Here is a 24294-nt window from a genome sequence, read left to right on the forward strand (position 1 = left end):
TGCAGCCTCTTACTCTCTCTGGCAGACTGATTCATAACTGCTTTCACCAAATCTTCTTTGCTTTTTCTTGGTTTCCTCCTCAGGTTCTGTAGCTTTCAGCAGTCTGTGATAGGGCCGGAGTAGTCAATTCAAGGACACTTAAAAAAACAGAAATAGAAACATTTATTACAGAGGCTGCATTGTTTATAATCACAGTGAAGGAGTTTTTAGACTATTTTTGTAGCATCATTTACACATAGCAAACATAGCACAGAGAGGCCACAGCAGCGAAGACATGGTGAGTAATGGGGAATGAGTGATTAATGAAGCCATCTCGCTGCCGCGGCTCACCTGGGAAGGGCAACTGCTTGGGTCAGGGCTGCAATGGGGTTTCTGTGCTTTGAGGAAAGCAGAGAGCTGCAAGGGGGGACCTGCACTGAACACTATCCCTGCCTTTTCTGCAGGATTTTATCCTGCCAGATATCTCGCTGCTGTGGGTTACCTGGGAATAGCGGGAGGGTCTTCTCTAGCAATGCGGATTCTGCCCTGGCCCCTATGCAGCTTGTCTGTGTGCAGCAATGGTCCCACCACCCCTCACGGCACAGTGGTGCAGACGCATTAGCCTGACTGGGACAAGGACCACAGTGGCTCTCCCTATAAACTTGGGCGAGCGCATTGCCCACGCTCTGGCTGAAACTTCTGAAGAGATTGCAGAGGCCGATTACCGAGATGTGATAGACTACATCAATGGACTATTCCATATCTAGGCATGCATGCATGCAGCCATAACCCCCCTCCTCCTCTCCCGAAACATTTCCCTCCTTAAAATAAAAGCTGCTTACCGGGAACCCGCTCCTCTGCTTCTTCTTCACCAACAAGTTCCAGCTGCTGCGACTGGCTAGCTTCCTCCTGGCTTGAGAAGAGCTCCTGGCTGCATGCTTCCTGGGATTCTGGGGTGTCTCCCACCACCCCAGTACCCTCACTCTCGGTTTCCTCTACACCTTTCCCCTCCCGCTCCTCTCCCTGCTCTGAACTGTCCATCGTGGTCCTCGGATTGGCAGTGGGGTCACCCCCAAGTATTGCATCCAGCTCCTTGTAAAAATGGCAAGTCGTGGGGGCAGCACCTGAGTGGCGGTTTCTGTCACAGGCTTTGCAATAGGCACTCCGCAGCTCCTTTACTTTAACCCTGCACTGCAACATGTCCTGTTCATGGCCCCTTTGCGGCATGGACTTCGATATCTCCCCATAGATATCATAATTCCTACGGCTGGCGCGCAGCTGTGACTGCACAGCTTCCTCACCAAAAACACTGATGAGGTCCAGCAGCTCGCCAGTGCTCCATGCTAGGGTTTGTTTGGCGCATGGAGGCATGGTCACTGATTGATTACAATCCACACCTGGCTGAGCAAACAGGAAGGGGATTTTTAAAATTCCCGGGGCATTTAAAGGGTGGGTCACCTGAGCCCAGGGCAGTGGAGTGCGAAACGATGAGCAGAGTGGCTGAAAAGATATTCTGGGATACCTTCTAATACCCTGGAGGCCAATAACAGCGCTTTTGCTGGCCACACTTGATGAGCAGCGCTGCATCACCAGCGCTGGAATCGTTACACCCCAAGCAGACCAGGTGTATAGCCAGCGCTGCAGCCAAGGAGTTGAGTAAGTAGTTAAAACATTTCAAGGGACCATTCAAGGTGAAGTGGCCTCTTAACACCCCTCCAGTCATGGGGAAGGGGAAAAGGGAGGGGGAAAGGCAGCTTGTTTTGTGGTTGGTAATGGGTTATAGATGGTTGTAATGAGCCATAAATTCAGTGTCTACTCAGTCCAGTTTATTCAGTAACTAAAGGTTACAGACTTTTGAAGGTGTTGTGCAGATTTCCTATGAGAATAAGAACTGAGGGCTTGGCTACACTTGTGGATGTAGAGCGCTTTGAGTTAAACCAGCCTTCGGAGAGCGCATTAGGGAAAGTGCTGCAGTCTGTCCACACTGACAGCTGCAAGCGCACTGACGTGGCCACATTTGCGGCACTTGCAGCGTCATTGGGAGCGGTGCATTATGGGCAGCTGTCCCAGCATTCAAGTGGCTGTAATGTGCTTTTCAAATGTGGGGCGGGGGGTGGACTGTGACAGGGAGTGTGTTGTGTGTATGTGGGCAGAGGGAGAATGGGTTTTTGGAGTGCTTAGTGTCAGAATGCTGTCTTGTAAGTTCAGACCCCCCGCCCCTTCTCTGTGTCTCACACCTACAGCAAGCAGCATTCCTAAATAATGTTTGCTTTGTCTCAGAGCAGATAAGCATGACGGCTGTCAGAAAAGGGGCTTTGAAAGAGCATATCTGCATTTCTACAGCCGAGTTCAAAACAATGACGAGTGGTCACGTGACTTAAGGGGATTATGAGAAGTTTCTGGAGGCTGATCAAAGTGCAGTAATGCAGCACCTCATTCACAATGATGCTGAGGCATTTCAGCCGAGGCGCAGCAAGCATTATGCTTCTTGTGGAGGTAGATTACCAGGAACGCTCCAGCTGCAGAGTCCAGGTGTTCTAAGTGCCTTGCCAGTGTGGACGGGTCATGAGTTAGGGCGCCTGGGGCTGCTTTAATGTGCTCTAACTTACAAGTGTAGCCAAGCCCTAAGTTTTCCTTTGCTGCCCAAGCAATGTGCCTCTATTCTAATCTAAAGGAACCATCTCTAGGACATAGGGTAATTCAGGCCCCTATTCCACAAACACTTAAATACATGCATAATTTTACTTACTCTAATAATCCCATTGAAATAAATGCAACTACCCATATGAGTAAAGCTGGAGTGGCCACTTGACTTAAGGGGATTATAGGATGTTTCTGGAAGTCAAAGTGCAGTAATGCAACACCTCGTTCACACTGATGCTGGGGCATCTCAACCAAGACGCATCAGATGTTATTCCTTTCGCTGAGATGGAGTACCAGGAGTGCTATGACCAGGAGTCAGAGCGCTATAGCCAAGCCCCGAGAGATCAGATATAGAGTGATCACTCTGTGAAATGTGTTCACCCATGGGTGATGTGGTGTTTTTGTCTTTTATCATTTTCCTGTGTTAATCTGAGTATGCAGTAATTGTCTGTCTGGTTTCACCCATGTACTTATTGGGGCATTTTGTGTTGACCCTGTAGACTTATTCACTGCTACGATGATCAACACCCCCCAACAGCACATCTTTCAAGATCCATGGATCCTACACATGGCTATCACAACATCTGGTGTACCTTATCCAAAGCTACCAAAGCAGTCTTGGAGTTACAGGGCTCTTTCTTGAGACAAGTGGAGGCCCAGCCCTCCTAGTCAGAAGGGTATGATCCCAGAAAGATTGTATAAAGGTTGGAGGTGTAGCACATCTTTAATATCATGACACAGTGGTAATCTTGTCTGACTAAGCTGGGTAATTTACCATATTTGGCCATATTCAGTGATTACTTAAAAGGGGGGCAGGGACCCAAAGGGACCTGTTGTTTTGATTGCCTGTTTTCCTGAAACGGGTAGGGTTTAGCAAGACTGTGGGTATGGCTACACTTGGAAATGTGCAGTGCTGGGAGTTACAGCTGTGGTCGTACAGCTGTGTAGGAACAGCGCTGCAATGTGGCCACACTCACAGCTACCAGCGCTGCAGTGTGGCCACATTTGCAGCATTTGCAGCACTGTTGGAAGTGGTGCATTGTGGGCAGCTATCCCAGCGTTCAAGTGGCTGCAACGTGCTTTTCAAAAGGGGGGTGGGGTGGGGAGTGTATGACAGGGGAGCGTGGGGAAGACAGCGGATTTTTTTGGGGCAAAGACGCTGTGACAGTCTCCTGCCTTGCAAGTTCAAAAGCGGGGGAGATAGTAGATGGGGTGGAGTGCTCAAGATCCGGAGGTGAGCTTGTGACAGGGTCGAGTCGGGAGACAGAGAGCGGATTTTTTGGAGCAGACACTGTCGAACTCCCCTGCCTTGCAAAAATTCTGGCCCAATTTCCCCCACTCTTATAATGGTAAAAAGGCTTTCAGAACCAGCTTCCTCCGAACAGACTCCGCTCCCCCCACCGTGCTGTTTTTGTCTCCTCAAAGCCAAACCAGCTGTGAACATTCCAAAGCCTCCGCTTTGGCTTCGCTCACTGGAGCAAATACAGCTGTGTTTGGTAGCTCCGGGGGCAGTACCTTCCGGTTTTTTTTGTCGACAGGATTCTGGATACCTCTTAATCCTGCGAGGCCAATAACGCGCTGGTGGTGTTCCACAACCTGAATGAGCACGCTGCAATCACCGCTGCTGGATTCGCTTACCCGTAGGAGTACAGCCAGCGCTGCAGCCAGGGAGTTGCAGCGCTGGCTGAGCTTTGTAAGTGTGGACACCGAGTAAATTGCAGCGGTGTAACCCCCTCTCCAGCGCTGCAACTTGCAAGTGTAGCCAAGCCCTGTGAAGACTAATGGCTGAATGAATACTCTTGGGAGAATTCTGTGCCAAAAAATTAAAAATTCTGCAGAATTCTGCATATTTTGTCAAAGTAATGCAATATAAGTGTTGGGGACCCTCGTGCCCCAATACTGGCACACGGTTCGACAGTTCGTTGTCTGACCGCGAGAGTGACAGGCAACACCAGCAAGGTCCGATCAAAAGCTCTTTATTGACAAGTGCACGCATCAATAGAGAGCAGCTCGTCTCCAGAGAGAACCAGCTTGCTTCTTTACAACTAGCATATGATTTTATAGACTGTTTCGTCGCGTCACAAATTCATTTCATTTAGCAGTCCAACTCCCTTTTACTAATGACTAAAACCCAAAACCTTTATTATGTATATATTTTTTTGTTAAAACTAATTGATTAATATGAATAATACTGCCTTAACAATTACTACAAACAAGCATGATATGATTTATGTGAGTAATAATGAGGGAGTCAGAAAGAAACAGAGACCAGAAAGAGGGAGTTTTGCCATTGTTCCTAACACAGTACATCTGGTACCATGCCAGGAATGCCATTCCTTTCTTATCTTATAGTTGCCTGACTCTGTGAGAGACAGATAGCTCCCGGGCGTTTTCCATTTATGAATTACCCAGAAGCCTCTGTTAGCCTGACTTTGTTCAGGTTGGCATAACTGGCTTTGTGATACATTTCCAGTAAGGCCTAACAGTCCCCCCTTTGTCCCTAGAGGACCATGATGGGACTCTTGGGACAATAGCACAAACAAATATAAGCAGGCGTGGTTACTCATGTGAATATGCTATATTGGGGCAAAACAATGTTTGGAGCAAGTTAAGAATTGGGGACAGCAAATGTGGCAACATTGTATAAGCACAAAGATTATAATAAAGAAGAGGAGTGCACATAAAGCCAGGTACAATATACGCCAGCCCCACGCCCCCAAATCAGGTAACCATGAAGTCAACCAGTTCCAAACCTTTTGGAACCTGGTGCTGGTATTGTCAAGGCTAATGCGATGAAATGAGGCAGCTTGCTGCATAATGGCATGAATGTCGGTCTCCACCTGTTGGTGTTGGTTTACAAACACACACCAGCTAGAGTTAACTAGGGCACAAACTCCACCCTGATTATCAAGGAGATAATTCAGAGCCAAACGATTTTGTATAGCTGTTTGAGACAATTGGGTTAGTTCAATTTGAAGAGCGGATAAGGCGTCTGCAGTAGCATTTGCCATAACTTCCAATGCTGCTGAAATATTTACTATAGCCTTTTCCAATTCACTAACTCCTACCCAAGGTAGAAACCAGCGTACAAAGGAATGAAAGCCTGTGGGCTTGTCAGACAGGGGATTTGTAGGAACGCTTCTTCTGTTTCGCCATGCAAGATTACGGATCTCCCCTTGGTTCAAAGTTTGATGTACCGTGACAGCTGGCACTATGGCCCCCAAGGTACACGTGCCATATGTAATTGCATAGCTAATACCAGCTAGATTCCTCAGGGACCGGCCATGGGGCCCTGGAGAAATTGGAAAAACTTGCCACATTAGAACTGATCCGAGAGGTGTCACCACACCGTGTATAATTGCCCACAAAAAGTGTTATGTGTGGTCTTCTTTCGTGACACACACGAAACATAACTACCTTGGGCTACCATGTCAATGGACCATGTTTGGATTGCAGCACTCCAAGTGAAGGTAGTGTTCATCCATAACCTGGCCTGGAAGGCTCGATTAAGGGGAATAGGTACCCCTTTCAATGGGATTCCCTGGCCTATGTGTGTGGGGGTATGAATGCAAACCCAGCATTGTGTTTGATTTACACTTTGAATTATGGTGTGAGTTAAACTTAGGAAACTGTTACCCTCCCATCCTAGTGTTGACTTTGGAAATAAGGAAAGGAAACCCCAAATACATTGCATAGACATTGACATTGAATTAAGAGATTTTACAATCTTAACTCCCCGAAACCCCAAAGAAGGAGGATAACAAATAATAAACAGAACAAAAACAGGAAGACTCATGCTAGCAAGTTGGGCCATCCTTTTGAAAAAAGACATAACCAAGTTACAGTTTCCTTGCGAGTCGGAGCTTCAGGTCGCCCAAAGGGGTAACAGTCCATTTGTCTGGGGCACAGGTGTCGTCTGCTTCTGGTTCACCCGGTTCGCGGTGGGGTGACCATGGGCAGCTCCCTCAAAGTCCGACGTTGTCTGCTTCTGGGAAACCTTTTACCAGGTCAGGTTCCCGAGCAGTGCTCCTCTTGAGTCTGGTGGGATGGGTCCAAGTAGGTAACTCCTTTACTCGGACGGCGGTAGGGCTTGTCAGAAGGATCTCAAAGGGTCCCAGCCACTGCGGTTGAAGCGGAGTCTTCTTGTATGCTTTTACCTACACGAAATCACCTGGTAAAAAAGAATGAACAGCTTCCCACAGTGGTAAAGACTGGGAATTAGCAGAATACTTCTGTAAGGTCACCAGATGGCACTGTAACTTTTTTACATAGTTTTCTGTTTCATTAGTCATATCAGAGTCACTAGGAATTGATAACAAAGGTTAGAGGCACATGCCCGAACAAAAGTTCGTAGGGGGCCAACCTAGTCCTAGCATTAGGAGTTGTTCGGATAGTATAGAGTGCAAGAGGCAGAACCTTAGTCCATTTTAGCTTAAGCTCTTGGCACAACTTTGTCAAAAGATTTTTTAAAGTCCCATTCATGCGCTCAACCTGGCCCGAACTCTGGGGATGCCAGGGATCATGAAAAGCCCATTTTGTTCCTGCGGCTGCTGTAAGTTCTTTGCAAACCCTTGCAGTGAAATGAGTACCTTGATCTGAGTCAATTACCTCAGGGGGGCCAAACCTCGGAATCACTTCATTGACTAAAATCTTGCAGATGGTAGTTGCAGTAGCTCGGGCTGTAGGATAGGCTTCGACTCATCCCGTAAGCTGGTCAACTATAACCAGCAAATGTCGCTTCCCTTCAGAGGGAGGTAAATCAGTAAAATCAATCTGTAGATGCTGCATAGGTCTGTGAGCCCATCAGCGTCCCCCAGGTGGTGCTTCTTTGCTCACTCCCTTTGGATTGCATTGCTGACACAGAGCACAGTTCTCCACTATTCTCCTGGATACCTCATAAAGTCCTGGAGAAACAAACTGTCTTAGAACGATTTGGGCTATTTTGATTGCCCCCAAGTGTGTATTATTGTGAATCTGTTGCACCACCTTACTCTGATAACTTTTAGGCAACACATAGCGACCATCACATTCCCAAAGTCCTGTTGAGTTAGGCTTAGCCCCCCACTTTTTCCAGATTGTTTTTTCACCCTCCAAGGCTTGCTGTTGCCAATTTAAAAGAGGAGAACTTACAGCCAATTGTGTATTTTGTAGGGCAGCTGCCTTAGCAGCTTAATCTGCAAGCCGGTTTCCCGCTGATACAGGATCAGTTTGTTTGGTATGAGCTCGGCAGTGAATAACTGCAATTTTTTTAGGGGCTTGAATAGCTTGCAACAATTTAGCTATCTCTTTTCCATGGGCAATTTGTGATCCTGAGGAAGTAATGAATCCTCTTTCCTTCCAAATAGCTCCGGTAGCATGACGCACTCCAAAAGCATATTTAGAGTCAGTATAAATGTTAACCCTTTTTCCTCTAGCGTATAGACAGGCAGCTGTTAAAGCCTGTAATTCAGCAGACTGAGTGCTTGTCCCTGGTGACAAAGGCTTCCCTATCACACTGTGCGACCGTCTGTAACTGCATATCCAGAGTGTCGAACACCATTTTTCACAAAGGCAGAACCATCTACTAACAACTCTAACTCTGGATCAGTTAGAGGAACATCAGTCAAATCAGGTCGTGGGGTAGAGACCTGATCCAAAACCTGCAAACAGTCATGTACTGTTTCCTGATCCTCTTCATGAGGTAACAGAGAAGCCAGATTTAACTTTGCACACCTTTTTAAGGTAACCCCATGAGTCATTAATAAAGTCACTTCATATTTTGACAACCTTTAATTAGTTAGATGTTTGTGCTGCTGCGAATTTAACAAACTTGCCACTGCATGGGGAGTATGCACTGTTAATGGAATGTCCCAAAACGATCTCTTGAGCTTTTTTTATCAATAATGCAGTCGCAGCCACATTTCTAAGGCAGCCAGGGTGTCCCTTAGCTACTGGATCCAGCTGTCCTGAAAAGTATGCCACTGGCCTCGGAGCATTTCCGAATGACTGTGTCAGTACTCCCGAGGCTACCCCTTTCACTTCATGTATATACAAATCAAAAGGCTTATTGTAATAGGGCAGCCCCAACGTAGGAGCCCAAATAAGAGATTCTTTCAGTGCTTTAAAGGCTTTTAGTTGCTCAGCGTTTGGATGTAGGGGCTCTTCAGCCTCTTCCTTAGTTAGTTCATATAAAGACTTTAGCCAGTCTCCTGCGGAAATAATCCAAGGGCGACAGAATCCAATCATGTCAATAAAACCCCGCATGCCTCGCTTAGTAGTAGGAAATGGGATATTAACAATAGCTTTAATTCGTTTGGAGTCCAAGCTGCACACTCCAGGATCCAGGGTGTACCCAGGGTGCTTTACCTCCTGTTGGGCCCATTGCAACTTTGTGGGGCTAACTTTATGTCCTTTTACTGCCAACTGATTGAGTAAGTAGACAGAGTCAATTTTATTATCCTTTCGAGTTTTTGAAGCTACCAAAATATTATCAACGTAAGTCACTAGGGTAGAGGCGACTGGCAACTGGACATTTTTTTAAATCTTCTGCTAAAACTCTGGCAAAGACACCCGGGGCTTCCACATAACCTTGAGGCATTTTAGTCCAAGTGAGTTGTCCCGGGGAAGAACTTTCATTTCCTTTCCTTACTGTGCCAGGGACCCCCCAATTAAATGACTTTTTCTGGGGCCACCGGTACAGAGAAAAAGGCGTTTGTCAAATCTATACATGTAAACCATTCCACTTCAGGCGGCACCATTGCCAAAATAGTACTTGGGTTTGGCACCACAGGATGTTTTGGAATCACATACTGATTAATAAGTCTCAAATCCTGCACCAACCTATATACAGGTTTTCCATCAGGGCCAGGCTGTGGCTTTTTCACAACCAGAATGGGAGTGTTACATAGGGAGACACATGGCACTAAGATTCCTTTGTTCCTGAAATTCTGCACAAGGGGCTCAAGTCCATGTATAGCCTCAATTTTAAGAGGGTATTGCCTTTGAGCTGGTGGAGGCATGTTAGCTTTTATTACTGGATTTAAAGGTGAAGTAGACTTCACCAACCCCACATTGTGCTTTCCTCCCCACACTATAGGGTTAACTTCATTCTGGACTCGGAGGGGAAGCCTTTCGCAATTGCTGTCAGTTAACTGCATTAACAGATAAGCTTTCTCCACCGAGAATCGGAGAGAAATACTTTCCGGAGTACAGAAAATTTGAGCATGCAGTTTACACAACAAATCCCTTCCCAACAGATTCACAGGACCATTCATTAACAGAAAGGAATGTTGAACTGAAATAGGACCTAAGGTAGCCATACAATCATTTGTCATGAAATGCTGTTCCGGCTTCCCAGTAACAGAATCTTCTAAACAAACCGCTTCAAAAGCTGTACGTTCCTCTTTTGGCTTATAATTATACCACACAAATAAATAATCCATTTGTCCAGGTCTAAGATCAACCAGAATATTCCTCAGGGAATTCATTCTCTCTGCAGAAAAAGTTCCGCAGCTCGGCCAATCTTTAGTCGGGGACAAATGAGCAGTGAGGGCCGGCCATTGAATTTGACAGAGATTTATCCAAATCAACAGTTCCAGAAATTTTTCCAATCTCTAAGTATTAGAGACAACAGGGCATCCCCCGGGCATTTGCTGCCAAATTGTCCCATTTTTCTGACGTCGAGAAAGAAAAGGACTCTAACCCCTCTTTCCTGTGCTGAGCGCTCGCTTACCTCTCCAGGAACTCGAATGCCTGGGCTGGGACTCTAACCCAGACGATCCGGATCCTGCGCAAACCTGCACCGGGACTCTAACCCAGGCAACCCAACCTAAACCCTACTCAATGGGTAGGTAGACGTTGCTGGATTTCTTTACGAGCTGAAGCTGGTTCATGGAACTCGCCTTATCGCCAGTGCAGAGATCAGATCACCAGGCAAAGCTCCTCAAACCCAGAGGATGCGCGCTGTGTTGCCTCAGTGTCCGATACCCCACACCGGAGAGTCAGACGAGTCCCGGCGGACCCCAGTGCCCCAATACTGGCACACATTTCGACGGTTCGTTGTCTGACCGCGAGAGTGACAGGCAACACCAGCAAGGTCCGATCAAAAGCTCTTTATTGACAAGTGCACGCATCAACAGAGAGCAGCTCGTCTCCAGAGAGAACCAGCTTGCTTCTTTACAACTAGCATATGATTTTATAGACCGTTCCGTCGCGTCACAAATTATTCATTTAGCAGTCCAGCCCCCTTTTACTAATGACTAAAACCCAAAACCTTTATTATGTATATATTTTTTTGTTAAAACTAATTGATTAATATGAATAATACTGCCTTAACAATTACTACAAACAAGCCTGATATGATTTATGTGAGTAATAATGAGGGAGTCAGAAAGAAACAGAGAACAGAAACAGGGAGTTTTGCCATTGTTCCTAACACAGTACATCTGGTACCATGCCAGGAATGCCATTCCTTTCTTATCTTATAGTTGCCTGACTCTGTGAGAGACAGATAGCTCCCGGGCGTTTTCCACTTATGAATTACCCAGAAGCCTCTGTTAGCCTGACTTTGTTCAGGTTGGCATAACTGGCTTTGTGATACATTTCCAGTTAGGCCTAACATAATCACAGCAGTTTAACTTATTTTGGTAATTTATTTAAACTACCATACAGAAAAAAAAATCGCAATAATTGTTCAGCATTTTCTAATGCACAGAAAAGGTAAGTTACAAATACTTTGTAACCAATACCCTGCACTCTATTTTTAATCTTGAATTTTCATTTAAATTACATTGCAGAACACTAAAATAAAAGTAAGGTAGAATGTTTTAAATTGCTCAGACTTTCACACATGAAAGTCATACAGTGTTGCTAATCATTGTCCCACCTTTTTAAAAATGGATAGGTAAAATAGATCCTGAGCTGCAGACTAATCCCTTTGTGCCACTCTGGCAGAGGGGAAAAAAAATGAGAAAGCACATAGATCTTCCTAGCTGATGATTCCCTTACTGTCATTTACTATAAGGCTACTTTACACTGCCCTGGCAATGTAAAGGAACCTTTAAGCTTTTACATGTATTTTAGGCTCCTGGCAGAACAGAGTAAGAATGGGAACAATTAACCGGCAAGGGGAAAATTAGCAGCCTACCTGCTTAGTTGTTACATTTCTGCTCTGCTTCACAGGACAGAGCTTGCCTCACAAAACCCTACCCCCCTCCAAGCCTGGGACACCACAATAGTGAGGGAGAGGGACAGTCTCTTCTGCTTATCTGCATGCAGGTGTGTGCCCAGCCCTGCTCCCTTAACATCTCTCCATGCATGCTCAAACCCCCACCCTGCGATCTATATCTGTTGGCTGCTGCAGGCAGATACGCCCAGGCTGCCAGGGACAGGTGTTCCCCACAGATTTCTTTGCTCTCCCATTTTTCTGCAGGGGGAGAAAAGCAATCTGAAACAGTATTTTGTGCAGAATTCCCCCAGGAGTAAATGAGGAATAGTGCTGATTGATTTCTAAGGGCAAGTCTACCCTTGAAACACTGCACTGGCGCAATTGCATTGCTGTAGTGCTTTAATGAAGACTTTAAGCCACCGCAAGAGAGCTCTCCCATTGGTGTAGTTAAACCATCTGTCCAAGAGATGGTGGCTATGTCAGTGGTAGAGCCTCTCCCATAGCGCTGTCTATATAGGGGGTTAAGTTGGTATAACTTCATCGCTCAGGGGTGTGGATTTTTCACCCCTGAGTGACTTAGTTATACCAATATAGATCTGTAGTGAGACCAGACCTGAGGCAAATTCATCCAGTTCTACTCAAAGAAAATAGTAAGACCATTCATGTTGAAGGGTGGGTATGATGATACTTCCATAAAGCCTTATGGGGTGCATGCTTATGAATGTATATATGACATTGGAATATGTTTTATGCTGCATATGCCATGTAACATATCTCTGTAAAGGTTATAACCTAGTGAATCTATTCATCTGATTTGTATGGATGTATCGTTTTTGTATTTGAAGTTAGGAACATTGGCTGTGTAGTTGCTTGATTTTTAAGCAGCCTTAGTAAAGCGTTCGGTCATCTTATTGAGAAAGGAATGTGCAAATTAAGTGCCCAATCAAGAAACACTTAACGAACAATGGATCTTGAAAAGCTCCAGTCCACATAAGAAGTCTTCCTGGAGACATTCAAGACAGCAATTGCTGCTGCCTGTAAAAACTGAGTCATGCATGGACACGTGACTTGCCCAGGTGACTCCAAAACTCCATTTTGGAGCTGGACTTTGCACAGGAGAGAGGAGGGGGTCTCTACCCACAAGAGGAAGTCTATTTAAGCCTGGGGGAGACCATTTTGTCTTCAGCTGGCTCAAGAGACAGCCTCTCCACCCACAAGGATACTTGAAAGAAATTGGAACAAAGGACAGTAACTACAGGGGGTGTGAGTGATTGCTGGATCCAGACTAGAAGGAGACTAGTCTGTAAAAGGATGCTTACTGGAACACCTCTGAGGGTGAGGTTTTATCTGTATTTAGTTTTCTTACTGTATTAGGCATAGGCTTGCATGCTTTATTTTATTTTGCTTGGTAATTCACTTTGTTCTGTCTGCTATTACTTGGAACCTCTTAAATCCTACTTTCTGTATTTAATAAAATCACTTTTTACTTAATTAACCCAGAGTAGACCTGGGGGTATACCTGATAGAGAAAGATCAGTGTTATAGAGGGCGAACAATTTGAGTTTACCCTGCATAAGCTTTATACAGGGTAAAACAGATTTATTTGGGGTTTGGACTCCATTGGGAATTGGGCATCTGAGTGTCAGCACTGGTCTATGCTGGCGAGGGGCATCAATCTAAGTTAAGCATCTTCAGCTACATGAATAACATAGCTGAAATCGAGATACTTAGATTGACTTTCAATGGCATCTTCACTGTGGGGAGTCAACTGCTGTCCCACCCCCTCCGGTCGTCTCTGCCTGTGTCTCTCGCTGAGCTGGAGTACAGGAGTCGATGGGAGAGCGCTTGGGGGTTGATTTATCAGGTCTAGACTAGATGTGATAAATCAATCCCTGCTGGATCGACCACTGCCCACTGATCCGGCCAGTAGTGTAGGCATACCCTAAGAAATAGGAACACTTAAGCTGCTTTCAATTAAGCCCACAGCTATTAGGGGACGTGGTTCAGACCTGGGTCTGGGTTTGCAGCAGGCTAGTGGGTCTGGCTCAAGCCAGGCAGGGCACTGAAGTCTCAAGCTGCCACGGCAGGAAAGCAGGGGCAGAAGTAGTCCTGGCACATCAGTTGGCAGCCCCAAGGGGGTTTCTGTGATCCAACCCGTAACAGTAGGATTAAAAATGCTTGCATTCAGAGTAGAGGGACAGGAATAATCTTTGTGGCTGGGTCCACAGAACATTTTCTTTCTTTTGTTATTTGAAAGCAAAGTTTTCTAGCACTATTACTATTCCTTGATATCTTAGTACAGCAAAGGGTGAGAAAAGTGGTGATAGACAAGGCTTTGGAGCAGAGCGTGGAGCAGTGGAGCTGCAGGTTTTGCCCGGAGCTGGAGCGGAGCTGGAACAGTCACTATTGGTGCTGGAGTGGAGCAAGTCAAAAATTTGATTGCTCCAAATCTCTGGTGACAGACCTTTAAAAAGTCGTTAGCTAAGTTAAATAAACGTAAACTGCTTTAGAACCAGTTAAATCACTATTGCTTAGAGGAATTATGTTGCCTGTGGTTGTGCATTATGATTTTTATTGCTATTCAAAAAATAAAATTTTCTTTATTTTTAGGTTCGTGAGAAATTTAGAAAGCGTTCTTCAAATAAACATAAAACAGGTATGTAAACTGACATTGGACGTTAACAAACGTTTTACTTTGTATTTCCTCTTGTCTGCTTTACTTGGTCACTCGGACTGATGTTTCACTATTCCCCCCCCCCCCCCCCCCCCTTATATTTTGCTTGGATGGCTGGGAACATTCTTTTGGAGCCCTGTTGAACAGAAGCGTGTATATTTCATGCTGCAATATTTCTCACTCTTGTCCTAACAGAGAGGCATATGTTCGCAAGAATAATATGGATATTTTATTAGGATTACATGCATGCAACCTCTTAGTATGATGTGAGAATTAAAGCTTAAATTAGCATTAATTTTCCACGTCAGGTTCAACTTTACTTTCTTAATGAGGTGTCTTTGAGTTGCTTCAGCTATGTGGTCTTGGGCTGCAATCCTGCAGAGGCTTTATTTTACACTGTGAAGAGACCCACTGAAGTCATTGGGGCCAGGATCTAACAGCTTGGTTTGTTTGAGCTACAGTTTTTTCTGTAACTAAATATGCGTTTCTGTAGAAAGGAAGGATTGTCTTGCAGTTAAGGCACTGGACTGTAAATTGGGAGATTTGAGTTGAATTCCTGATTTGCCAGACTTATTGTGTGACCATGAGCATGTTGTCAGTTTTTGGCTGCATATGTATGCTATCTGGCCAGATAGCTCAGAAGCAGACTTTATCGAACTGCCCTAGAAGACCACAGACTTGGTTCAGTGGCGAAGGCACTTGGCCAGGTTTATTATCCTAGCTCGCTGGATCAACATCTACATCTACAGTTACACTAGAACATGTATGCCTGTTACAATGGACTTGGCTCAGTGAGCTGTGGCCTTTGACTTCCCCATAGGCTGGACAAAGACACCCCCCTTTCCCCTCCCCGTGACCCTTTTTATACACTGATACAAATAAGTTATGTATTGCCCCTCGGACGTGGTTAGTTACTACCCTTTACCTTGTACATGTTGGCTCGATCAAAACATCTCTGTCCATCACTCTGTCATCCTGATCTTATCTTTAGGAGGGGCAAGTGTGTCACTGTGTCATCTTCAGGGAGTATATTTATATCATAACTTGATATTGGGGTGTTCTGGTACTACCCTTCTGGAATGTATTTATGCAAGTATCCTGTGCCTAGCACTTCTTAGGAGTGTTTGTATTTTTGTAATGCCAGCCCTGTTCTTACCAAGTTCGTGTATCAGATAGTGAACCTGCAAGCAACCATCTGTTTCATAAGAGGGCCTGACTCTTGCAAACTTTGCTTTATATCAGCAGGGCCTGACTTAGGCCTTAGGCCTCATACCAAGTCCCATGCTTCAGGCTCTCTCAACTGCATATGTCACTTAATCTCTTTTGACTCATCTATACAGAGGAAGTCTCCTTTCTGGTCTCCCAAAAGAATACACTCAGGTATTATGCCTCTTGCCCAAATCACAATTGTTCCAATCTTAGACCAGGACCTGAGTATACCATTCTATATATGTCAACTGTTTATCTCCATATAGGCCTGACTGGGTTTTGAGTGCTTGAGTTTTCTACCCTTGGGAGCCTGTGACCAGTGTTATTGACCAGCCACTTGCTTAACACAAAAGCCATATCAACAATACGGGCACTGCACTGGTATGGGAGTGGTGCCATAGCTATGCTGCTGTAACCCCATAGTGTAGACACAGACTACAGTTGCTGTAGGAATTCCACCTCCCCGAGTGACAGTAGCTAGGTCAATTGAGGGAGTTTTCTGTTGACCTAGCTGTGTCTACAATGAGGGTTAGGTTGGCATAGTTAGAATGCTAAGGAGAGTGGATTTTGAGGCCAACAGATGTTTTCACAGTTCTTAAACTTTTCATTTAAAGCAGCTGTATTCAAACATATATTCCCCTGCATTGTTTGAAACCCAAACAACTGCAACATTAAAAGCCTGGATGTGAAACTGTTTATAAGTAAATGTAAAGTAGTCTTAATTTGTATTTATTTTCCCAATTGAGAGGAGTGCAAAGAATGAGCATAAATAATGACAAACACCTTTTTAAATTTATTCTAGTGTTTAGAGTTGTCAGTTGCAACCTATGATTTTTCATTGGCAGATTTGTTTTGTTTAAACTGGTAACCAAAGCCTCAGAAGTAAAAGTCTATCCTTACAAGTTTTGACACCTCATTTAGAAATGTGTAAACTACTCCAACAAACACGCATACTTGACAAAAAATGAAATTTAAATTTCTCCCTGGAGTGACATTGAGGTCATCACATTACAGAACAATTAATTGATGAAGTGGGAAGGTTTTAATGTCTTCTCTCAATACTGTGTACCTCAGTTTCCCCTGTGTTATTCAACTACTGTATTTAGGTGGTGGGATAAGTGTGTGTGATCATTGCCATGACCCTTAGGGGGCAGGTGTGACTGCTGCCTGGGACAAAGAATGGTTGACACTCTGGAGCCTGGCAACTGATGGCCGGGTCACCTCCTCTGCAAGAATCAGTTGGAGGTGTCGAAGTAGACCAGGTGACCTGCTGGCCTGGAAAGAGACAAAGGAATGAGGAGGGGCAGCAGGCGTGTGTGGGGCCAGGCAGCTGAAAATGATCAGTCTCCTGTTGGGTAATTGGAGTGGGAAATCCAGCGCACCAGGCCCTGGATCCTCCCACGATGCACTTTGCTGAAAGTTCCTGATTTTTGTGCTAACAAGCTATGGGGTTACAACAGCATAGCTATGACGCCATTGCTATGCTGCTGCAGCACCTGTACCGTTGATATGGCTTTTGTTTTAAGAAAGTGGTTGGTCAATAACACTGGTCACAGGTTACCAAAGGGTAGAAAACTATACTATGTTCCTGTTGACTCAGGGTACGTCTATGGTACGGAGTTAATTTGAAATTATTCTATTTGAATTTTTTGGAAGCAATTTTATACATTCTTTAGTGTGTCCCCACTAAACTGCATGAATTCGGCGGAGTGTGTCCACAATACTGAGGCTAGCAACGAATGTTGGAATGATGCACTGTGGGTAGCTATCCCATAGTTACCACAGTTTGGAGTGGGCAAATCTGCTGTGAGGGCTGCTGTGATCCAAGTAGCCAACACAGTCATTGACCAGCTGCTATCAATGGTAGTGACTTTGGGAAATGTGCAGACCATTGTGGATGGCTTTAATGTGCTGGGGTTCCCTAACTGCAGTGGGGTGATAGATGGAACACATATCCCTATCTTGACGGGGCAACCAGTGCATAAACTGCAAGGGATACTTTTCAGTGGTGCTGCAAGCACTGGTGGATCACAAGGGACATTTCACCAACATCAACATGGGATGATCAGAAAAAGTGCATGACGCTTGCATCTTCAGAGACTCTGGTCTGTTTGAGCAGCTGCAGGAAGGGACTTACTTCCCAGAGCAGAAAATTACTGTTGGGGATGTTGAAATGCCTATAGTTATCCTCGGGGACCCAGCCTACCCCTTAATGCCATGGCTCATGAAGTTGTGCACAGGCTCCCTGGACAGTAGTAAGGAACAGTTCAACTATAGACTGAGCAAGTGCAGAATGGTGGTAGAATGTGTGTTTGGACATTTGAAAGCGCGCTGGCGCAGTTTACTGACTTGGTTAGATCTCAGCACTACCAATATTCCAATTGTAATTGCTGCTTGTTGTGTGCTCAACAATATCTGTGAGAGTAAGGGGGAGAGGTTTATGGTGGGATGAGAGATGGAGGCAACTTGCCTGATTGCCAGTTTTTCACAGCCAGACAACAGGGTGATTAGAAGAGCACAGCAGGGCGCGCAGTGCATCAGAGAAGCTTTGAAAGCCAGTTTCATGACTGGCTCAAGTACAGTGTGACAGTTGTATTTTGTTTCTCTTGAAGTTACCTGCCCTCCTATATATATGAAAGGAAATAAAGTCAAAATTGTTAAAAACTGTTCTTTATTATTTGTTGCGCAGCTCATTCGAAGAAGTCAGAAGGTAGACCCAGGGAATGGCGGGGTATTGGGATAGCAGAGTGGGGAGGAGGGAAGGACAAGTCCAGAAACCAAATCAGAAGTTTGCATATGCCAGCTTTCTGCTGCTTGAGCGATCCTCTGGGGTTGAGTGTGTGGATCCCCGTAGCCTCCTCCTTTGTGTTCTTGGGCATCTGGGTGAGGAGGCTATGGAACTTGGGGAGGAGGGAAGGTGATCATACAGGGGCTGCAGTGGCAGTCTGTGGTCTTGCTGCCTTTCCCGCATTAGATCCACCACATAGCACAACATGTCAGTTTGCTCCCCCATGAGCTTGACCGTAGTGTCCTGCCTGCTCTCATTGTGCGCATCCCTCCTCTCTTTGTGTTCCTGTAATGCTTTACGGGTCTCTGAAATTGTTAGGGCCCAGCTGAATGCCTGGAGGCAATCAGTGCAGGAGGACTGCATGAGCTCGGCAAACATGTCATCCCGAGTTCATTTTTTCTGCCTTCTAATCTGGACTAGCCCCTAGGATGGAGTAGATAGGTGCTGCGTTGAAACATTTGCATCTGCAGGAGGAGAGAAAGGGAGGGTAGTATTTTAAAATATACATTTCAGAGAACAAAGGGGACACTCTTTCTCAGTGAAACAGGTAATTCATAGTATACAGCACATGCTCTTTCTGTACAAGTTAGCGTTTTGCCTCTTGTACAGAAGTGCCTGCCACTTTTGTGTGAGTAAGCCATCACACGTGGCCAGGCAGCAGAATTTGGCTTGTAGGCAGCCATGGTAAGCCCTAGGGGCACATGGGGTTCTGCTTCTTCTGCATTCATTTCAATGCTTTAAAACTGCTGGGTCCCCTTTCCCATAGCAAGCAATGCCTGGTGGGTTTGCCATATAAAAGGAGGGCCTGTGGGTTCTCTGGGATGATCGCTTCCCCCCGCCCCCACTGCATGGCGCCAATGAGACTCTGAGCAGGGATGAGCCCTTTAAACTAAATGCGAACAGCCCAGTGTAGCTGGGTTTCCCCCAAGTCCGCCACCGCATGGCTCTGATCAGGCTCTTGCTCACCAGAAGTACCTTCTCCAGGGTCATGGTCCGGGAGCCCGCCTTGGGAGTTGAGGGAGGCTATTGGCTCCAGCATTAAGCATAGCTCCTGGCTGGGGGGAAAATGGATTTCCCACTTGCCGCCTTTGCATTGTCCTCCTACTCCTCTTCGTCCTCCAATGACTCAACCTCCTCGCTACGTGCAATTCCCCCATTGCAGGTGTTCCTGGACGATGGTGGGGTAGTGGTGGCGTCACCCTCCATAATTGCATGCAGCTCATGGTAGAAGCGGCATGTATGGGGCTGTGACCCAGACAGCCCATTCGCTTCCCTAGCTTTTTGATACGCTTGTCTGAGCTCCTTGATTTTTTTTGTAGGATACTGCTCTGTGTCCCTGGAGTAGCCTCTTTCCATCATGGCCCTGGAGATGTTAGCGTGTTTGCGTTTCTTTTTCTTTCTTTCTTTTTTGGAATGTAATTCTCCCCAATGTGCGATGCGATCCAGTACCTCCTGTTTGGACCATGCTGGAGCTCATCTGCGAATTCAGGACTGTGTGATCTCTTGTGATGGTGGACTCTGCTGATGGTCACCTGTGCTGATGGTGACCAAACAGGAAATGAAATTCAAAAGTTCCCGGGGCTTTTTCTGCCTACCTGGCTAGGGCATCGAAGTTGAGTGTGTTGTCCAGAGCGGTCACAAGGGAGCATTCTGGGATAGCTCCCGGAGGCCAATAACGTCAAAGTGCATCCACAATACCTTTAACCTGGGATTGCGATCTCGATTTAAGCGCTACTCCACTTGCTGAGGTGGAGTACAGAAATCGGATTACAGAGCCCTTTAAATTGAAAAAACTGGTCTGGTGGTGTGGACGGATTAATTTTTTTTTTTTCAAATTAACTCCACTAATTCCGAAATAAACGACTAGTATAGACCAGACCTAATAAACCTTCTGTTTTACAATGCTGACTGAGAGTCACTGCTGACTGGGAAGTGGAGGTGAATGGCCCTTTGGAGACATGTAAGGCTTCCCTGGGTGTCCCGTCTAGGTGGACCCATTGCGGTGAGCTCCCGGTGTGAATGAGGGGTGCTGAATGCTCTGAGATTGGACCCAGGAAGCACCAAAGCTGAGGAGGCTTCTTGCCCTGGACAGCGTGCCCTGAGGGGAGTTACGCTGCACCAGAGTCTTGGCTAAGCTTCTTCCAGAGTAGTTCCAGAACACCTATATTGTGACTCCTGTGAGGGTCCAGAGTGAGTGGACTCCCTGAGGGAGGTCCACCACAAGAGACAAGCGTGCTGGAGGCTCAGGGAGGTGCAGTTCCAGGAGGCAGTGGAGTCCAGGGCTTAACCTCTGAGAGAGAGTGGACACTCAAGAAGGGCTATTGCACTGAAGGGGGGTTCCTACCAGGGACCATACAGAGCTGAGAGGGGGCACTGGGCCTGTGAGTCCCTGAGCTGTACAATTTCCTCATGAATAGTAACTTTTTTTTCTGTCATTTTTGGCTGCCTTTAGGACTGTCCTACTTGTTTCTGTCTCAACTTGCGTAACTGGTCAGACTCTGAATACTATGATTGAGGAGGGAGTGGAGTGGCAGTGACAATTGTCATTGTTTGTCCTTAACAAGTACCTCACCTTTTTTGAGGCTGACATACACTTTTCTGGTCATGGCAGAAAAACACTTTTGTTGGCATGCTCTTGGAGGCTAATAAAGATTTCTGAAATTCAGTAGGTTCTAAGTGTCTTGGTACATTAATATAATCTGTTGTCCTGGGTCCTCTGTGTTGTGGCTTCTGAGTGTTCTTTTACTGGTCTTGTTTCTCACATGTAACCTGGACAGTCAGATGACCTATTTCAGGTCTGATTGCAGCACAAAGAGCTTTAGAAATCTTATTGTGGTCATGCATCAGGCAGAGAAAAATCTGCTTTGATCGTGGTCTTTGCAGCATTCTGATCAGTTGAATTGTTCTGAGTGATTAGTGACTTGGTTAATTAATGCAATTTGCAGTCTTGGGTCAGTCAAGTGTTTCTCACGACCAGGAGTTTCCAAGTTACTTTTTAATTAATATTGCTTGGTTCCAGATAGAGCCACGTGCTTCTTCTGATTGGAAGAGGGAGAAACAAATACTTGATTTCAGCCTGCTTAATTGAAGATGTATGGACCAGAAACCTATAGGTCAGATGCATGTTGTCCCTGGCACTGAAGGCAAACAGGAAGTTGTATGTATTATTGCTAGAGATTTCTTGAGAGAGGGTAATATGTCCTTTCTTAAAAAAACAAAAACCTCCTCCAACCCCTAAAGAAAAACTCTTGACACTGATAGTTTGCCCATTTCTTTTGCCAGTCTCCCAAATAACTCAGCTATACCAGAAGTGTTCTGATTTCCTTGATTCCAGGTTTTAGGTCTGAGCATAGCATAGAAATTACTCTAGTGTTTTTTGTTTTTTTGTTTTTTTGTTTTTTTTTAAATTAAACATTCAGCTTTGGTTATTCTTAATCCGGTTCCTTATGTCTTCCTTTTCTTTTCTTAAGCAGTTGATCCCTGTGAAGTGTGGTGCAGTAAGCCAGTTCATGTACTGAAAGACTACTGCGATGTAATTAAAATCTACATCGTTTGGCCGTTTCTGTTTAAACTTGAGAATAAACCTGATTTCAGGTAAGCATGCATGTATACATAATGGTTAATCTTGTCCTTTACATTTTTGTTTTTATTTTAATGCTTCAATCTGGCCATGAGGAAAGTTGGCTATAACTGGGCCATACCAAATTCACGGTCCATTTTGGTCAGTTTCACGGTCAAATTATTCTATTTAAATCTCTGAAATTTCAGTGTTGTAATCTGTAGGAGTCCTGACCCGAAAAGGAGTTGTGGGAGGGTCACAAGGTTGTTGTAGGATGGTTGCAATATGCTACTACCCCTACTTCTTCACAGCTGCTGGCGGCAGCGCTGTCTTCAGAGCTGGGTAGCCTGGGAGCGACAGCTGCTGGACGGGAGCTCAGCTCTGAAGGCAGAACCACTGCCACCACCAGTGCAGAAGTAAGGATGGCATGATATGGTTTTGCCACCCTTACTTCCGCGCTGCTGCCTTCAGAGGTGAGCCCTTAGCCAGCAGCTGCTACTCTCAGGTTGCCCAGCCGTGAAGGCAGCAGCACAGAAGTAAGGGTGGTATGGTATGGTATTGCCACCCTTACTTCCACCCTTCTGCTGGCTGGGTGCTGCCTTCAGAGCTGGATGTCTGGGCAACAATCGCCGCTCTCCAGCCTCCCAGCTCTGAAGGCAGCGCAGAAGTAAGGGTGGCAATACTGCAACCTCCCTAAAATAACCTTGCCCCCTCTGACCCACAACCCACTTTTGGATCAGGACCCCAGTTTCAGAAACACTGGTCTCCCCCTTGAAATCTGTATAGTATAGAGTAAAAATGCACACAAGACCAGATTTCACAATTTGTGACACGTTTTTCATGGTTGTGAATTTGGTAGGACCCTAGCTATAACTGAAGAGACTTTTGATTCTGAATATCAGGGATAAACTCTTCAAAAATGGATGCCTATATTTAAACATGCAAATCATTACCCTGGTTTTTGAAAGTGCTAAGAACCTAGCAGCTACCATTGATTTCCCATTTTGAAGAGATTGCTCTAGGTTTCTAAACACTGTCTTCTTTAGATCGGACTGACTTTAATATTAATAGCTAAGGCTATATAACAGGACAAAACTTACTTTTCTAAAAAAATAAATGTTTTCATTTAAGCAATTCCTACTTTTGTGAGCTAAGTTTGAAGAGACTCTGGGATATTGAGGTTCTGGAAGACATTGTTGATTTGGCTAAGAAAGTTGTGGTAAGTGGTGTTCTATAACTTATGTTTTCAAATGTGTTAGACTGCTTAATTAGCACCTTGCCATGATACAGATCTTGATTTATATGTTAAATTAGAACAAGGCAGTTGTTTCTGCTAGGGTGAATAAATATGTTGACAACTGGTTGGGTTGCACTATGAGTTACTGTTCTTGTAAGGGAAGTACAATGATTCAGTGATGTCTGCAAGAAAACTGGCTCTGGGGGCTTGATTGGAGCATGGATCATCTGTTTGTTACATGTTTGGACAGTGGATAGCACATGGGGCCGGTGCAACCATTTTGGCGACCTAGGTGATCGCCTAGGGCACTGGGATTTGGGGGGCGTTATTTTCTTTGCGGTTACCGCTGGCATTTAGGTGGAGGGAGCTGGGGCAGAAGAGCACGAGGAGAGCTGTCTGCAGCAAGTAAGGGGTGGGGGGGGGCGGCGGCACGCAGGGGTAATCCCCGTCCCAGCTCATCCCTGCCCCGCCTTCTCCCCGAGCATGCCGTGGCTGCTTCACTTCTCCCGGTGCAGCAAGCCTGGGAGGCGGGAGAAGTGAAGCAGTGACGGCGTGCTCGGGGTGCTTGTGCTCGTGCGTGGAGCAGGGGTGAGCTGGGGCAGGAGGGGTGCCTCAAGGTGGGGAGCTGCCGCAAGTGGGGGTGTCTCAGAGTGGAGGTAAGGGAGCCCAAGGTGGAAGTTTCGCCTGGGATGCGAAACATCCTTGCACCGGCCCTGATAGCACAGCATTCCCTGATCCATGATTGCAGTACAGACAGTAGAGCCTACTCACAGAGTGAAATAAAGTTGCTTTTCTTGGTCACTTTCACTCCTCTTTTGCTCAGTAACAGTTTGCTGTTTGAATCTTGCTGCTGCTGCTGGTCTGGTCCAAAACAACCATGTACTGATAGGAGACGCCAAACAAAGAAGAGAGGGAAGCAGCAAAGAAAACTGAGGGTTGTGGGCGAGTGTGCAAATGATGAACCAAATATTTTAGTGTGTGTTTGGTGTGGTGCTTTTTTCTTTTTTTCTTTTTTTTTTTTTAATTGAGCTATTGCGCAGTTTTTACTTTGAAAATTATG

General features: G+C 45.6%; 1 protein-coding gene and 1 long non-coding RNA gene across 10 annotated transcripts in view; one reads left to right on the top strand and one right to left on the bottom strand.

The window, feature by feature from the left end:
* The window catches only part of TTC3 (tetratricopeptide repeat domain 3), a 163539-nt gene that overhangs the window by 15116 nt on the left and 124129 nt on the right, over positions 1-24294 (top strand). For 5 of the 8 annotated variants that reach the window (XM_032797194.2, XM_032797165.2, XM_032797185.2 and 2 more), the window contains exons 3-5: positions 14378-14423; positions 21909-22032; positions 23129-23216. In XM_032797194.2, the coding sequence (XP_032653085.1) occupies positions 14378-14423; positions 21909-22032; positions 23129-23216 (258 nt within the window). The remainder of the gene's footprint in view (positions 1-14377; positions 14424-21908; positions 22033-23128; positions 23217-24294) is intronic. The other 3 variants (XM_032797175.2, XM_075073706.1, XM_075073712.1) reach the window with 2 other exon arrangements.
* Positions 4583-11796, bottom strand: LOC116834897 (uncharacterized). 2 transcript variants are annotated; one of them, XR_004376077.2, is made up of 3 exons: positions 11747-11796; positions 7231-7526; positions 4583-6779 (listed from the first exon to the last, which is right to left on the bottom strand). It is a non-coding gene; the product is annotated as an uncharacterized LOC116834897 (long non-coding RNA). The 2 variants fall into 2 exon arrangements; XR_012657287.1 differs by lacking the exon at positions 11747-11796 and having other exon boundaries at positions 7231-7858.

This window comes from Chelonoidis abingdonii, chromosome 1 (assembly GCF_003597395.2).
Source record: "Chelonoidis abingdonii isolate Lonesome George chromosome 1, CheloAbing_2.0, whole genome shotgun sequence".
In the NCBI taxonomy this organism is placed as follows: Eukaryota; Metazoa; Chordata; order Testudines; family Testudinidae; genus Chelonoidis; species Chelonoidis abingdonii.